This window comes from Macrotis lagotis, chromosome 2 (assembly GCF_037893015.1).
Source record: "Macrotis lagotis isolate mMagLag1 chromosome 2, bilby.v1.9.chrom.fasta, whole genome shotgun sequence".
Classification (NCBI taxonomy): domain Eukaryota; kingdom Metazoa; phylum Chordata; class Mammalia; order Peramelemorphia; family Peramelidae; genus Macrotis; species Macrotis lagotis.
In genome coordinates this window covers 99856171-99873678 of record NC_133659.1, presented here as the reverse complement: position 1 = coordinate 99873678, position 17508 = coordinate 99856171, and the positions used below count along the sequence as shown (strand labels likewise).

The window sequence follows — 17508 nt, the reverse complement described above, 5'->3', positions numbered from 1 at the left end:
AATGGGGGAGTTGGGTTGGTTGATCAGATCTCTTTTAGAACATGATAATAGTTAGAATTCATATATCACTCTAGGTTATATGAAGTACTTTTCATTATTGTGTTATGTTACATATATTATCTAATTCTGTGAGTCAATACATAGATTGATTAGAGAGGGAGTTAATCTCTACATCTAGATGAGTGTACGTGTATGTGTCCCAATGGGAGAGCAATGCTCTGACTCAGATTAACACCTACAAATACACTGACACAGACAGAAATAAATACCCTCCCTCAAAATACCATATTAAGTCTCAAGCTGGCCCTGACAGATGAAATGGCATCTGCCCAGTCATGGATATTCATAGACACATATACATGTATACAGACATACAGAAAACACTTGAATCCAGCTCTAAGACTTTGTAATTCTATCAACACAGGGATTTTATGTAAGGGAACTCATTGGGGAAAAGAACCACAGAGTCTTGAGAGGCCAAGCAGCTGAAACAGCTGACTTGCTCCATCTGGTCACCCACAAGTCCTTGAAACTGTCAACCTGAACCTGAGGCCAACTGCCAAGAGGGGACATCTAGGAGATGGGCAGCAGCAGGTGGGAGAGGCCAGACTGGGTGATAAATGGCTAACAGCCTCTTTGGGGGCCTGTGGAGAGCACAGCATCTATTTTGGTCCCTGCCATCCCTCCTCTTCCTCCTCCTCCTCCTTCCCACAGTCTTCTAATGTAGCAGAGGTCTAAGGTCATTGATGCTGACTCAATTCTTTTCTTTCTCTTACTCTCTTCCACTTAAGGAATTCAGTGAACTACTATTTTAGAAAAATCCAGAGCTCTAACTAAAAACAGGTAGACACCCTTTATATAACCTCATCCTCATTTTCACCATTATCCACAGTCACAGTTCTTCTTCCTTCAAGTCCAGTCCACCATTTGCTGCTCCTCCCCTCCAGAAAAGAGATTCAGTATTGATAATTAAAAAGCCCCTTCAGCACAGTGGGTTGTTCCTAATGGTTACCTTCAGATAAACATCACCTTCCCTGTCAGAAGTCATTTTTACTGCCACTTTGGTAAGATGCCAAATGTAATAAAGCTGTCTGAAAGTTTCAATTTTAATTTTGTTTTACCAACTTTCTGAATGGGAAAGAGGCCCAGGTGACAGAATGGATAGAAGTCAGGAAGATTTGAGTTCAAATTTAGCCTTAAACACCTGCTAGCTGTGTGACCCTGAGCAAGTCACCTAACCATTCAGTTTCCTGCTATGTAAGATGGGAATAATAATAGCCCCTTCATCCAAGAGTTGTGAGATTCAAATGAGATAATATTTGTAAAATGCTTAGCATAATGTCTATCAAGCAGTAGGTGCCATAGAAATGTTAGGTATTATTATTATTATTATTATTATTATTAGGAATTGGTGAAAGAATCAAGAGAGTTAAGTGTATCTTCTATGATGTAAAGATCATATAATCTCTAAGGGGCCTTATCCCAATTCCCATTCTTACAAATCAGTCTTGGATGGGTTACCTAGGTGGCACAACAGAGAGAGCACACTGACTCTGGGGTCGAGGACCTGAGTTCAAATCCAGCCCCAGACTCTTGATACTTGATACTGTATGATCCTGGGCAAGTCACTTAACCTTGATTGCCCTTCTAATATGTTTCCCTCAATTTTATCCATTGAGTTCTTGTGACTGTTTCCACCTATGCTCTCACCAAAGAAGATCATTGGAGGTCCTAGGACCTGGCTGTTGGTGAAAGCTGCTTCCAACACCTTCCATCTCACCAACAACTTTTTTTTTTAGGTTTTTGCAAGGCAAACAGAGTTAAGTGGCTTGCCCAAGGCCACACAGCTAGGTAAATATTAAGTGTCTGATGTCGGATTTGAACTCAGGGTCCTCCTGACTCCAGGGCTGGTGCTCTATCCATTGTACCACCCAGCCACCCCCACCACCAACTTTAAAAAAAAAGCTCTCTGGAAATATGAATTTGACAATAGATCAGTGTGACTGAGACCAGATAAAATGAATTAAAATGAAATTATATAGATGTTCAAGAGAATACTACTCTATGATAAGACAAAGCCCAAGGCTGAGAACTAAAAAGATGAAGACAAGTGAAAGGTTGTTGGCAGTCCCATGATGATGATAAGTGGAGCTAGAATTCTGAAAGACTTCTGGAAACATAAGGAAATGAAAGTAGATTCAGGTCCAGAGTCAGAGAATAATAAATTCTGTTTGTCATAGTAGATTAAGTACTAGACCTGGAGTCAATAGATCTGGATTTGAATTCTACCTTTGAGATATATCACCTTAGATATGGGTCTTTGAGATATGGATCACCTTAGATAAAGTCAATTAACCTCTGATTCTGTTTCCTTTTTTGTAAAATGGGGATTATAATAACCATAGGGATTATTTTGCAGGAATGTTATGAATTTCAGATGAAATAAAATATGCAAAACATTTTACCAATTTGAAGCCCCACATGAAGGTCAACTATTATTACTCACTGGTCAGGTGTGGTTAGAGTGCTGGACTTGGAGTAAGGAAGACCTGAGGTCAAATCTGGCTTCAGTCTCTTGATAGCTGTGTGACCTAAGATAAGTCACTTAACCCTATTTGTCTCAGTTCATCAGGAAAGTGAGCTAGAGAAGGAAACAGCAAACCACTTTAGTATCTCTACTAAGAAAACCCCAAATGGGGCCACAAACAGGCATACACATTTGAAATGACTGAACAATAATAATAATTATTATTTAGGTAAATTTTATGAGCCTAGAACAAACCAACCAAGTTTTAGTGGTTTCAAGGAGATGGTTTAACCAAAGGATAATCTCTGTCTCTGGCTTGCTTTCTCAATGACACCAAGGGCTGACCTTAGATTGGAGAATGGGAATAATCCAAGAAGTCATTTAGGGAGATTTATTAAGCACCTGTGATATATGAGGCAGAGAGAGAGAGAGAGAGATAGGTTATAATGAATAGAGCATTAGCCTAGTCTCAAGTACCCCCCCTCTAACCCAAGCTGGAACTGTCACCCAAGTAATTTAATCACTGTATCCCAGGGAACACTTCAACACTAGAATTTGCGAAGTATGTGCCAATCAGCATGGTAGAAGAAGTTTCCTCATTACACCCATGATGTCACTATTCTTCCCCCCAAAAAAGTGCAAGGTACTATGTTGGGTCCTAGAGATGCAAAGAGAAGCATGAAAGTCCTTGTCCTTAAGGAGCTTAATTCTAAATGGGGGTAGGGATGTTGAGGGAGGGGAAGAGATTAAAAACTAGCAAATGGGTTTTTGTTGTTTAGTCATTTCTTTGTGATCCCATATGGGGTCTTTTTGGTAGAGATATTGGAGTGGTTAGCCATTTCCTTCTCCAGTCCATTTTACAGATGAAGAAACTGAAGTAAACATGGTTGACTTACCTAGGGTTACACAGCTAGTGAGTGCTTAAGGCTGGATTTGAAACCAGGAAGATTAAGTCTTTTTGGCTCCAAGTCTACTTGGCTTTGGCTCCAATTCTATCCACTGTGCTACCTGGCTACGTAGAGAAGTCAATGATTGCACGTACATCTGAATCTGGAAAATGGAAGCAATAACTTAAGGAAGGAAAAAATGACCCAAATGATGGAGTTTACAGGAATCAGTTAACCAGGAGGAGGCAGTGTGGTGTAATGAAAATGATACCAAATTTGGAATTAGAGAACCTGGGTTTGGAAACCACTTATTAGCTGTGTGACTTTGGGCAAGTCATTTAACTTTTCTGAGACTGAGTTTGTAAAATCCTTAAACAAGGGTAACTGGGTAGACTAAATTGACCTCTGAGCACTGTTGGTAACCAAGTCAAGCTGAAGTGAGAAACATGAGGCTGTGTCTCTCACCTGTAAAGCATGGACTCCCATGATTCCCTCACATTTACAGTAAAATATTGTATCTTTAGCCATACTGTCTATACCACAGAAGGTAATGGGGGAAGGGGTGTCTCTTTGAAAATGAAAAACATCCTGAATCCCAGGCCTGTGTAAAGGAAATAGCTTCAGTCTCTGGTGATAACAAGTAAAATCTTCCCTAGGTAGCAAAAGAAACCAGTTAGGACATCTTCTGTTTGGGGTCTAACCTTTCTCCCATTCTCCAACAACCCTGCAGGAGAAGTTGGAGTATTTCTTCCTCATTGTCTTTTCAATTGAGGCCGCCATGAAAATCATCGCATATGGCTTCCTTTTCCATCAAGATGCCTACTTGCGCAGTGGTTGGAATGTGCTAGATTTTATCATCGTCTTCCTTGGGTAAGGAGTGGTCCTCAAACATTCCAGAATTGGAGATTCCACCTTTGCCAGCCCTCCCTCACTTAAATTCAATTCGCTTGCAAGTTATGGCTTCATCTTTCCTGATGTCTTGGTCCTCTTTGAAAATAAAGGACAAAAAAACAGCCAGGAGGAATACTGTAGTAAGGGATCTGTATACAAAAATGCAGAAGTGGACCCTTCTGCTGGTGCTCTTTACAGAGGGGAGTCCCCAGTCACCATCCTGGAGATATAAGGAAAGGCATCATAAGACCCCAGTTCTGACAGAATATTCAACCTAACTCCATTCATTCTTTTTTCTTGTCCCAGCTGAGGCAAGTTCCCAAATCATTTCCTTTCATTAATAATTAAGCATTTATTAGTTGTCTATAGTGTTAAGTACTGTGTAGACTTTAGGGAAATACAAATACCAAGGTAACATGTTTCCATCCTCAAAGCATTGACATTCTATTGGTTTTACCTCCCCACAGAGAGGTGACAATATGCAGAATGAGACATAAGACGTTTTGGACATGGTTTATGCAAGAATTTGATTTGCCCAACTATGCATATTTGATACAAGAATTTTGTTTTTTCTTCTTTCAATGGAGGTAGAATGGAAGGGAAAGAAAATTTATTTTTTTGTTAAAAATTAAATTTTTAAAAATTCTACTTGTAAGCTCAGAAGTCAGAATATGATTCCTTGGGTAAGGAGTGGTCCTCAAACATTCCAGAATTGGAATATCAGAACAGTTCTACTCATATTAAAATATTCATGAATCAGAATCACTTTGTAAACAAAATAAATTCAAACTAATTTTGATTCATGGTTATTTCAATATGAATGAGTCTGAACTGACTGGTTATTATAAATATAGACTAGTGCTCCAACTGCCGAGTTTATATCATTAAATTCAATTCAAGAAGTATTTTCTAAACACCTATTATGTATCTACCACCATTTTGCTTGGTGTCTTTAGAGAATACAAATGAAGCATATACTATAATTCCTCCCATAAAGGAACTTATAATCGAGTTGGGAAGGGAAGGCAAATGGGCATGAATACTTAGAGAATACTACCCAGCTATGGATAATTGAATGATAGGTTTCATAGGGCAGAAACCAATCTATGGAGCAATGCAGAGAAGGAAGAGAGATTGGTTTCCTGGAAGATTTGAGCTGGACCTTAAAGAATGAGTAATATCTATATGGACAGAGAGGAAATGACCCTACAGGTCAAGGTATGGAAGTGGCACTGGCTTTTAAGCTATCTGCTCAGAAGCACCTCTGAGCCAAGGGCATGGTTAGAGAGCTAGGCTGATCCTTTAGAAGGAGCCCTTCAGAATCCAAGCCCCTAAACTTTCTCACTGACCTGAGACAGTGTTGTTTTCTGACCTGTTTCTCCTTCTCTCCTTTTTCTCCCCTCTAGGGTTTCCACCGTGATTCTGGAAGAGATCAACTTGATCCAAAGCAATTCAACCCCAATGAGCAGCAAAGGAGCTGGTTTGGATGTCAAGGCCCTAAGAGCCTTTCGTGTCCTCAGACCCCTCCGATTGGTGTCAGGGGTTCCAAGTGGGTGGCAGTGCCCTCTGTAGAACCTGCTCTTCCCTCATTGCCATCCTTTTCCACTGTCTCCATCTCTAGCCCTGCTGACAGAAGTTTGGGGAACCGGGGTCCCTGGGGTAGATAGGAATGGGAAGACAGGTTTCTTATTTTCCTTGAGAAAAAACTTCATGGGAAAACAGGGTAGCACTCCGGGGTTGGGGGCAAGTGAGAAGAAAGGTGACAGGCTCTCCCTGACCACAGGTCTGCAGGTTGTTCTCAATTCCATCATCAAGGCCATGATCCCTCTTTTCCACATTGCCCTGCTGGTCCTCTTCATGGTCACCATCTATGCCATCATCGGACTAGAACTCTTCAAGGGAAAAATGCACAAGACCTGCTACTTCATTGGGACAGGTGAGCCCTCAAAGGGAGAAGGGAGGCAAGAGAGACCTAGAGGTTGACTCAACTGATAGGCAGACCAGGCTATTTCCTCTCAAGCCTATTTGTGGCCTTGGCTTGGACTCTCTGAGGAAGGGCAAAGATGGAGTACAAGGTAGAGCTGATTCTAAAGCCCAAGAACAAAATATTCCATTCCATGCTCCGTGAATCAAGTGAAAAAACTTGAAGAATTTCCCTAGATCTCTTAAAATTATTTTTAATTAACAAACATCTAGTTTTCTCTCCCTCTACCTCTTCTCTATCCCCATGAGAAAAGAAAGAAAGAATGAAACCCTTGTAACAAATATGCATAGTCAGGCAAATCTAATTCCCACATTGGCCATATTCAAAAATGTATGTCTCTCATTCTGCATTGTGAGTTCATCATGATCAGAAGGTGGGCAGAATGCTCTGTCCTCTAAAATCATCATTGGTAAGTGCATGGATCAGTTGTGAAGTCTGTCAAATACACTTCCCTTTGCAATATTGTGGTTAGGGTACAAATTATTCTTTTGGTCCTGTTCATTCATTCTTCATCAGTTCACACAAAAGTCCAGAATTCTCTGCAACTAGAACTAGAGCCCTGTATTAGATTCATATATTTCAAGATTTCCAAAACATTCCTCCATCCCCTTTTTTTCACTCTATATGTACACCCACTTCCCTAGCAGACTCAAAAGATGCAAATAATAATTAATTTTCACATGGAGAGAGAGAGAGAGAGAGAGAGAGAGAGAGAGAGAGAGAGAGAGAGAGAGAAAGACCGACCATACCCTGCAATATACAAATCACTTTTCCTACAATTACTATGTGAAGCAGAACAGGAAAATATTTTGACCAAGAAAGAGGTCAAGTGATCTTGTCCATAATTTCACCATGAAAAGATGCCAACCTAGGACTCAGACCTAGATCTTGGATCTCCAGTATTTTTCCTGCTTTACAAGTCTGACTTGCCAATACTTTTACTACTTAATAAAAATCATTTGCTCAGTTTGATGAGTATTAATTATTCTTGAAGCTTGCATGGAAAAAATTGCCACAAGCAATGAAGAGGACTGGATAGACAATGTCTCTCTTTATCCTTTTTTCTTCCCTCTAAAAGCATATACGTAGCCTGTGTAGTTTCTGAATTGTAGGAAAGAATAAAAATTTGACAAAAAGAAAAGTGACCCTTTCTAAACTTTTATTAATGTTCTAATTTTTTAGTCTTTAACACTCTGAAAGTCCTCAGAATGTTTTCCCATATTATATCACAAGGGTAAAGATAAGTACATTCTGCCTATGAAGAATGATATTACAGTGTTCAAGTAACTTGCCCAAGGTTAGTGTCTGACTTCTAGGTCTAGGAAGCAGGTTCTGTACCTCCCAGTCCCTTTGTCCTGCCCAGTCATATGTCAAACCTGAAGGAGCTCTTGGATCCAAGACTGATGCTATTGTATCCTTCCTCCCTCAGACATTGTGGCCACAGTCGAGATGGAGAAGCCATCCCCTTGTGCTAGAACAGGCTCTGGACGCCCATGTACCATCAATGGCAGTGAATGCAGAGGTGGATGGCCAGGTCCCAATAATGGCATCACTCATTTTGATAACTTTGGCTTTGCCATGCTCACTGTATACCAGTGTATCACCATGGAGGGTTGGACTGATGTCCTCTACTGGGTAGGTCTCAACTGTTGCTTGCTCGATCTCTACCCCAAACTCACCTAGTCACTAGAGAATGGAGGGAAACTGCAGATGCAGATTCCCCTATAGTCACTGGGGGACACATACCCCATTGTCTCCTGGTAAAATTCAATCCTGGAGAGGATATAGAGAAATGATGGAACACTATACCTTCTCAGCATGAAAGATGGAAGATAATTTGAGTTCATAGAACCCCAAGATTCCATTCCTAACTACTAATTATTCCTTAGGTTAGGCTGGAAATGATTCATTCTTCCAACCCTGGAGTCTTGGAATTCTTGGAGACAGGAATGGTATTATGAAACTGATTGTGTCCATCTCCCATTCTCCAGACAGAACCATAATCCAGGATAAACAATAATATCTTGTCTTTGGATGGGTTTGAACACTGGGGAAAATACTTTCCCATCTCTTACTTCATTTTTTCTTCTAACAACTCTGTAAAGTAAGGAAGGACAAATGAAAATACTTATGTTCCAAGGAAGTTGGCTTGCCTAAGGTACAATGCTAGTTGGTAGAAGACTAGAGCTATTCCCCAGATCTCTGAATTCCAAGACTTACTTGGACTACTTAATATAACTTATAGCATAAGACTGAGTGTCTCTTCTACTTTCAAAGATCCTAAATTAGAAAGAACTGATTAGTGATAAAGTACCTAGTGGAAGAACGTCAGGAAGAAATAAATAAGAGAAGTTCTTGGCCAAGGATAGGAGAGATTCAATATTGCCTAGAAGCAGAAGGATGGAAAAAAAGACCTGGGGGTTGACAGAAGCATTGATTGTTGGTTTAATTGGGAAAGGACCTCAAGTGTATAACACCCAAATCATTTTTTTATGTAAGAAAAAACTGAACCTTTTCAAATACTTCCTCCCTATATCCAAAACAATTTTGTCTCTCTACCAATGTTGAATTGATACCAATAGAGGTACCAATGTACCTCTATTCTCTCATGGGTGAAAAAACTGGAATGAGTACAAGAGGGCCCTGAGTGACAGAAAGAAGAAGGGAAAGGAAAAGGGCAAGATCAGTGCCTGTAGTTGTGGTTGTTGTTGTTCAGTCATTTGATTATATTACTGTTCAAGGGGTTTTCTTGGTGAATGTACCAAAGTCGTTTGCCATTTCTTTTTCCAGTGACTTAAGGCAAACAATGTTAAGTGACTTGCTCAGTCATACAGCTAGTAAGTATCTGAGGTTAGAATTGAACTCAGTTAAACTATGTTGGAATAAAACCCTGGATTTGAAATCAAGAGGCCTAAATTTCAGTCCTGGCCCTGATGCTTACAAACTGTGTGACCTTAGACAAGTCATTAACTCTCTCCATGCCTCAGTTTCCTCCTAAGTAACAAATAATAGGAATGTGTATACAGTTTGCTTCCAGGTTTGAAAAGTGTCTTATATACATTTTCTATCTGAGTTTCATAACTTCCTCTGTGAGATAGGGACTACAGATATTATTACTACCACTTTGCTAATGAGGAAATAGATCCAGAGAGATAGCTAAGTGTATGAATAGAGTGCTAGGCCTTGAGCTAGGATGACCTGAATTTAAATCCCAACTCAGACATTTATTAGCTATGTGACTATGAGCAAGAGATTTGGCTTTTGCTAACCTTAGTTTTCTCATCTATGAAAGTAAAGTTAATTATGGCCCCTGCCTCAATAAGCATCTAGCTCCCAAGTCGTTGAAAGATATAATGAGATAATATGTGTAAAGTTTGTTAACAAAGCTCAGAGTGCTATATAAATGCTAGTCGTTACTATTGTTGCTATTAATATTTTAAGTGACTTACCCATGTAGCATAGTATTCAATGTCAGGGGTAAAATTTGCATCTACTCCTCTCCTAACTCCAAATTCAGCATTCTTTTCATTACAATAGTCTGCCTCACTGAGGCATGTAGAGCAGGGGTTCTAAATGGACCCCAAAGGATATATAAATAGATTTTAGGGAGTCCATGAATTTGGATATAGAAAAATTACATCTTTATTTTCACTACCCTCTGCCTGACAGTTAATATTTCCTTTAATTTTTTAAAAACAACATTCTGAAAACTATCCATAGGCTTCACCAGACTGCCAAAGAGAGACATTAAAAGGATAGTTTAAGAATTCCTGGCCTAAGTACAATGATCAAAGACAATTCTAAAGGATTTGTAATGGAAAATACTATCCACATCCAAAGAAGGAACTTTGTTTGGAGTCTGAATGCAGAAAAGCATACTATTTTCAATTTTTAAAATTTGCTTTATGTTTTTGTCCCTTTTGTTTTGATTCTTCTTTCCCAACATGACTAATATGAAAATATGCTTAATGTAGTTTTATATATATATATATATATATGTATATATATATATATATATATCATAATCTATATCAGATCACTCACTTTGGGGGGTTGGAGGGAAGGAAAAAATGTGAAGCTCAAAATCTTATAAAAAGATGAATATTAAAAATTATCTTTGCATGTAGTTGGAAAAATAAATAAATAAATTTATTTTTTTTTAAAAAGAATCCCTGACCTAGATGATCCCTGAAGTCTCTTTTAGCTCTCAGATTCTATAATTTCAGACTCAAAATCTTTGCTGACCCCTACCTAGGTCAATGATGCTATTGGAAATGAATGGCCCTGGATTTATTTTGTCAGCCTCATACTCCTGGGATCCTTCTTCATTCTCAACCTAGTTCTGGGCGTCCTGAGTGGGTAAGTGTGTTGAAGGATAAGGCTACTGAGAGGGTTATGGGAACCCTAAGGAGATGTGGCTTATGACCATGATTTATTTCCCTGGTGGTGTAGTTCTTACCTAGTCCATCTTAGTCCAACCTACTCCCTTAGGGGATGCTGATAAAGACAATAGAAAAAAAGTTTCACACAAATCCCCTCCTCTAGCACTTTCCTCTGCCCATTGATTTTCTGAGAATAAAAATATAACCCTTTTCTGAATAGTCCAATCTAGAAATTGAACCACTATGAGCCCATAATCAAGTCCTGGGTATACTATTTGCAAGCTATGTAACCCTGAACAGATTATTTCACCTCTCAAGTATGTATTTCCTCAACTGAAAAAAGGAGAGAATTGAATTTAGATTCTCTTCTTCTTCTTTCTTCTTCTTTTTTTAGTTTTTACTAGGCAATGGGGTTAAGTGGCTTGCCCAAGGCCACAAGCTAGGTAATTATTAAGTGTCTGAGGCCAGATTTGAACTCAGGTACTCCTGACTCCAGGGCCGGTGCTCTATCCACTGTGCCACCTAGCCGTCCCCTCTCCTTCTTCTTTGTTATCAGTGGCAAAAAAGGTCTTTTTAAAGGATTAATGGACCCCATCACCTTTTCTAAAGGTTGCTTTGTAAAAGAAAGATGTTCAGACTAACTTAGATAAAATGTGAAAAATGGGAAATTTAAGTCATTTCTTGACCAAAGACTGTATTCATTGAGGAGTTCAGGTAGTACTTGGCTGTGGCATCCAAGGCTCTGGAGGTCTGGGGAGAGGTGACTATTCAAGCTGAATAGCCAGGGTGGCTAGGTGGAGCAGGGGATAGAGCACTGGCCCCTGGAGTCAGGAGTACCTGAGTTCAAATCCGGCCTCAGTCATTTAATAATTACCACCTGAGTGGTCTTGGGCAAGCCACTTACCCCCATTGCCTTGCAAAAAAAACCTTAAACAAAAAGATTCAAGTTCAATAGCCTTCATTCTCCTCCAAGGCAGTCAATACCCTGCCCAATATTTTCTTCTCTTTTCTCCTCTTGTGCTATTTTAGTGAGTTCACCAAAGAAAGGGAAAAGGCCAAGTCTCGGGGAACTTTTCAGAAGCTTAGGGAAAAGCAACAACTGGAGGAAGATCTGAAAGGTTATATGAACTGGATCACTCAAGCAGAAGTCATGGATATTGATGACTTAAGAGAAGGTTTGGATTCAGTCAGCTAAGAGGAACATTCTACTTCTCTATAACAGTAAAGATACGGGGTGGGGAGGGGGTTCTCCAGGATTTTATGTTACTTCACCAGAGAGAAATTGAATTCATCCTAATATAACCTCTGTGTCTATAGAAATAGATATTAATATATATATTAATATATTTCTTTCTTAAAAACTGTTTTTCTTCTGTCAAAGAAGATTGACTTTCCTCTCCCAAATTCTCGTTCTAACAGCTCTTAACATATCTTACTTAGCATTCTCTCTACCAATCCAGAGTCAGGCATATGCATACCACAGAAGGCTTGCATTAAAACCCAGGTTACCCTAATGTCATTTTACTGTAGCTTTGTCTTGAGAAAACATTGCCCTATAAAAGACTCTTATCTTGGAAAATCTTTCCAGATATGCCAGTGAGGGCAGTTTCCTCAAAGATGACAAAAGCCCATCCACTTGTTTGACTGTCCATTTCTCTTGTATCCCTAGGGAAGCTGTCATCAGATGAAGGTGGCTCAGATACAGAGAGCCTCTATGAAATTGAAGGCTTGAACAAGTTTATCCAATTTATGTGAGTATCCTCAAAAACCTACTGAAGACAAAATGACTCTATGTTGTCCATCCTCAAGAGACTGTGGAAGTCAGATCATTTGGAAAACTCAACAGTCACTGATTAGTTTTCCAAATATCCAGATTAACAATCTTTCTACTAGTCTGAAAAGTTTGGTGGATAAGTATAGGATTTAGAACTACAAGAATCACAGAGTTGCCAAGGCCAAAGCTCTCATTTAATAGATGCTGAAACTGAAATCCAGCTAGGTTAAGTTACAAACAAAGTCACAAAGGGATTAAGAATAAAGCATAGTTTCAAAATCAGCTTCTCTACTTTCAAACCCTATGGTTTCTCCTCTACCTCCTTTTCCACTCTCCCTGATTGCATGGATTAGGAGAGCATTTGAATGTCTATAGCTCATAATGAATTAGGGAACACCTCCCTTATAGTCCCAAACCTGAATGGAACAGACAAGAGGGACTGGTTAGTTGGTTGGTTTTTCCATGTTCCTTTTCATCTTGTTGTTACCTGAGTTTCTTTAAGCACAGAGCACATGAGTGTGGACATGGGCTACTTGGAATTGTTGTATCTTAACTGAGAAGTTTGTGAATGACTAATTCTCACCATATCCTTCTCCAAAATTAATCTCTTTTCCAAAATAAAAACAAAAAAAAAAACAAAAAAGGGGGTGACAAGCTAGGTGGCACAGTGGATAGAACATAGGCTCTGGAGTCAGGAGGTCCTAAGTTCAAATCTGACCTCAGACACTTAATAATTACTTAGCTGTGTGACCTTGGATAAGTCACTTAACCCCACTGCCTTTCAAAAAGAAAAGAAAAGAAAAACCAAAAAACAAAAAAATGAAAATCAGAATTAATCTCTTTATTCTTTTTCTTCTGGAAAGAGAGAACACACATCCCATCAGCCCCTAAAATCACAAAGACAAGCTACTCACTGGACTGATTTCTTCACTGGTCTAAGTGGTTTACAAATATGGTTTTCATCTGATCCTCACATCAACCTCAGATAGAGAGAGGTTAAGTGATTTGCCCCAAATAATCCAGCTACCAAGACTGGATTTGAACTTGAGTCTTCTAGAGTTCAGGTCCAGTGCTCCATCCATGGCACCATCTTTTAATCCCAGAAGACCAGTAATGTAACTGATCTTCCTCCTTTCTCTATAAGTAGCTATGGATAATGGATGTGGATGGAGGTATGTGCTATTTCAGATACAGTCTGTCGGCTGGTTGAGCTCTTCTCCAAAGCATCCTGTCTTCCAGACATAATCACCTTTTACCAGAAGCACACTTTTTCATAAGAATTGATCAGAGGACCTTCATTCCATTGGTCCCATCCTTAAAGTCCATGACCTTATAGGAAATGTATTTTCCCCCTATAAGCATGCCTCTAGTATGTATAATTTGGAAGGAAACTCACTGAAAGAGAGGTGATGAATAGGTTTGCTTGTGAATAATGGAAAATATATTGGGGATGGAGAGGAAGATCTTAAAAGCAAAGGAAATTCCAAACACTCAAGAGCATGGCTTTGGTACCAAAGGCTCTGGATCTCACTCTTGCTTGTTTTTCTCCATCTTCAGACGGCACTGGAGACACTGGAATCGCATCTTCCGCCGGAAATGTCAAGCGATTGTGAAATCAAAGGTCTTCTATTGGCTGGTGATTCTGGTTGTGGCCCTCAACACACTGTCCATTGCCTCAGAACACCACTTTCAGCCTCTCTGGTTAACCCATTTACAAGGTGAGAAGGGGACATTGTGAAGAACAGAAGGGGAATCAAGAATCAAGGATTATCAAGAGGTAGATAGGTAGATGACACCATGTTGTTCTCTTCCTCCCTTGTCAGTAACCATTTATTAAGCCCCTACTGTGTTCTAAACACTGGGGGAACAAATAAAGACAAAGAACAGTCTGTCCTCAAAGAGCTCACAATCTAAAGGGCAGTCAAAATGCAAATAATTATATACAAACAACCTGATCAAAAAGATTCATCTTTGTGGTATCAAAGGCTTTGGCAATATTTATAATAAACTTCCATTTATTAGTCATTTTTAGGTTTGCAAAGTGCTTTACAAATATTTTTATTTATTCCTCACAACAATCTTGGGAGGTAGATGCTATTAGTATCTTTAATTTACAAACAGAGAAAACCATAGCAGAGTTTAAGGTCACACAGGTCACACAGCTAATAAGTGACTGAGCTGGATTTGAACTCAGGTTTCCTTTCTTAGGTCCTATGATCTCTGAAGTCACCCAGACTAACCCTTGCCTAAAGGATGAATCTTCTCTGTAACAAGCCCTCTTCAGACCTCTAGTGATAGGGATCTCATTTCTTCTAAGGGCAGCTTATTTCCATTTTTTTAGGGGCAGATGCAGTAGATAGAGCTTTGGTCCTAGAGTCAGAAAGATTCATCTTTCTAAGTTCATATCTGGCCTCAGACACTTTCTAGCTGTGGCAACACTAGGTTAGTCACTTAACCTTTACTGCCTCTATTTCTTCATCTGTAAAATGAGCTGGAGAAGGAAATGGCAAACTGTTTTCATATCTTTCCCCAAAAGAAACCCAGATTGGGGGGGCTGAAACTGACTGAACAATAGTCCTCAGGGCGGCTAGGTGGCGCAGTGGATAGAGCACCAGCCCTGGAGTCAGGAGGACCTTAGTTCAAATCCAGCATCAGACACTTAATAATTACCTAGCTGTGTGGTCTTAGGCAAGCCACTTAACCCCATTTGCCTTGCAACCCCCCCCCCCCCAAAAAATAGTCCTCTATAACTAATAGTCTGTGAGAGTTTCTTGTGGCACTCAGACTTGGTCTTCCTGATACTGTATCTACTATGTTGCCTGTCCAAAACATTCATACTAGTGCACGTCACAACAACTATATCTGTTTTCCTACAGCAGTGATACATTAAATTTTGCTATATTTGTTTACTTTTTTTGGCTATTTAAATGATATCTTAAGTTGCTTAGATTGTCTTTGATTATTAGAAAATCTAAACAGGTTTTCAGGTCTATATTAAGGAAAGAAATAAGCTTTTATTAAGTACCTTCTATATGCTAGTCATTGTGCCAAGCATTTTTAAAATATTATCTATTAATAATTTGTACTTCTACCTTTAAAATTTGTCTATTCATGGGGCATTTGATCATTTTTCCATTGAAATCTGAATTCTAGTATTTAGTACAATTCCTTATAAATTCTGAGTATCTGACTTTTTTTACATGTTTACCATATATTCACTCATTTCTTTCTTTTCTTTTTTTAAGCAATATTGCTTGTTGTCATGCAAAAATTCTCTTTTTGTATAAGAATGCCCATCTATTTTGTGTTGAGTTTTTTTATTTGATTTTGTTCAATATATATTCTTTTCTCCAAAATTGAGGTGAATGTACCTTTCATTTTTCTTCATTAATTGTTCATTATTTCAAAAATATTTCTAGATTATTAAACCAGTGAGTTTCTTGTAGTATATACTATAATCAATGACTCCAATCCTGGTAGTTGGGGAAGAAGATTAGTATATAGTTATCAATGTTCTCTACAGTTTCATTTGAATAATGGTTTCATTATTCTTAATTCATTAGCCACTAATCCCTTATATTCGTTACAGTTCATTTTTGTGTCCCTATTAAATTTTATCTAATTAGTAATAAACTTGGTCCTATGAAAACAGATCACAATGCAGAATTTTCAGGGCTGAGACTTTCAGGATGTAGGAGGATTTGGGGTTTGAACTCCCATGACCCAGGTTCATATTCTACCATAAACCTGTGGTATGAAGGAAAATAGCCTTTTAAATTTATGCACTAGCATCTTTTGTGCATGAAGTACTGAAAGGAGGGACTAGAAAAGGAATGGATGCAGGAATAGATATTGCCCCTACCCTCTCTCTGGAAGCTGCTAGTTTGCCGACTACTTTACATTTAGGACTGTATAGAGTAAGTTAATAGGCATATTATTATAGACATATTACATAGACACTATATATTAATAGACACTCTATAAGGTGAGACTTACAGTCTGACATTTTCATACTTTTGTTATATCCAGATACCTAGAAGATATAAAATTTGTATGTGTGTGTACATATATATATACACACACACACTCCTATAGGTGCATATGTACATTTGTATATGTAAATGTATATATATATATATATATATGTATATAAAACCTTTATTCATCATGCAATCACATAACACATGAAACATTGATGAATAGTCCTTTTTTCCATAGTCTAGCCTTGATTATATCTGCTAGTTTCTTAAAAATATTTATTCATTTTGAACTTAAATACAAAAAGATCCCCAAAAGAACATTTCTACATATACACAACATAAAAGTATTTAATATAAAAATATGAATTTCCATTTCACAGTTTGCTTTTAAAAAACAATGTAATAAATACTACGCATCATTTTCAGAGATACCCTACTTTTCTGTGCTTCCTGATATAAAGTTTTCTAAGTCTTCACTTGAGAATGGGGCAAAAATTCAGCTTTACTTAGCAAATCTTTTATTCATAGAGAGTGAAAATTTAAATTGTAGACCAGATTGTAAAGGGGACATTTATAATAACTAAACAATTTCAAGAACTTTTAACCTTCTTCATCATTGTAGAAGTAAATTGTGACAGATAATTGCCCTAATAATTATAAATCATTCTTCTCTGCTTCTCTAATCATTAAAACAGGTCCCTGAAGGGCCCCCATTAGGCAGTAGATAGAATAAGTATAAGAATAAACTTCACTTATCTAGTCTGTAATATGAGGTTCTTAAGAGTATTGATGCTATATTTCTTTTTTAATAAGGGTATGGGGAATTGATTTGTAATTTAATTGGTGGAGGAAAGTTCTAGATGAGATATGCTCTATTTCCATACAAGTCAATAACATAGAGCCTTAGTTTGTGAAGAACATTTGAGAGGTTGACTTGTTTAGAGACATAATAACCAATGAATGTAAAAGGCAGGATTTGAACTCAGATCTCCCTGGTTTGGGGACCAGATCACTATACCTCAGCCTGATAAAGGTTATAATGAAGACTTTTCACCAATTCACACTGATTTGTCAATTTAGACC

The 17508-nt window shown here is 38.4% G+C and overlaps 1 protein-coding gene across 1 annotated transcript in view; it reads left to right on the top strand.

Annotated features, from left to right (window-relative positions):
* The window catches only part of CACNA1S (calcium voltage-gated channel subunit alpha1 S), a 94172-nt gene that overhangs the window by 25662 nt on the left and 51002 nt on the right, over positions 1-17508 (top strand). Inside the window, exons 3-10 of the mRNA XM_074222319.1 lie at positions 4145-4284; positions 5712-5854; positions 6089-6241; positions 7719-7924; positions 10545-10648; positions 11701-11846; positions 12341-12422; positions 14003-14163. Of these exons, the coding sequence (XP_074078420.1) occupies positions 4145-4284; positions 5712-5854; positions 6089-6241; positions 7719-7924; positions 10545-10648; positions 11701-11846; positions 12341-12422; positions 14003-14163 (1135 nt within the window). The remainder of the gene's footprint in view (positions 1-4144; positions 4285-5711; positions 5855-6088; positions 6242-7718; positions 7925-10544; positions 10649-11700; positions 11847-12340; positions 12423-14002; positions 14164-17508) is intronic.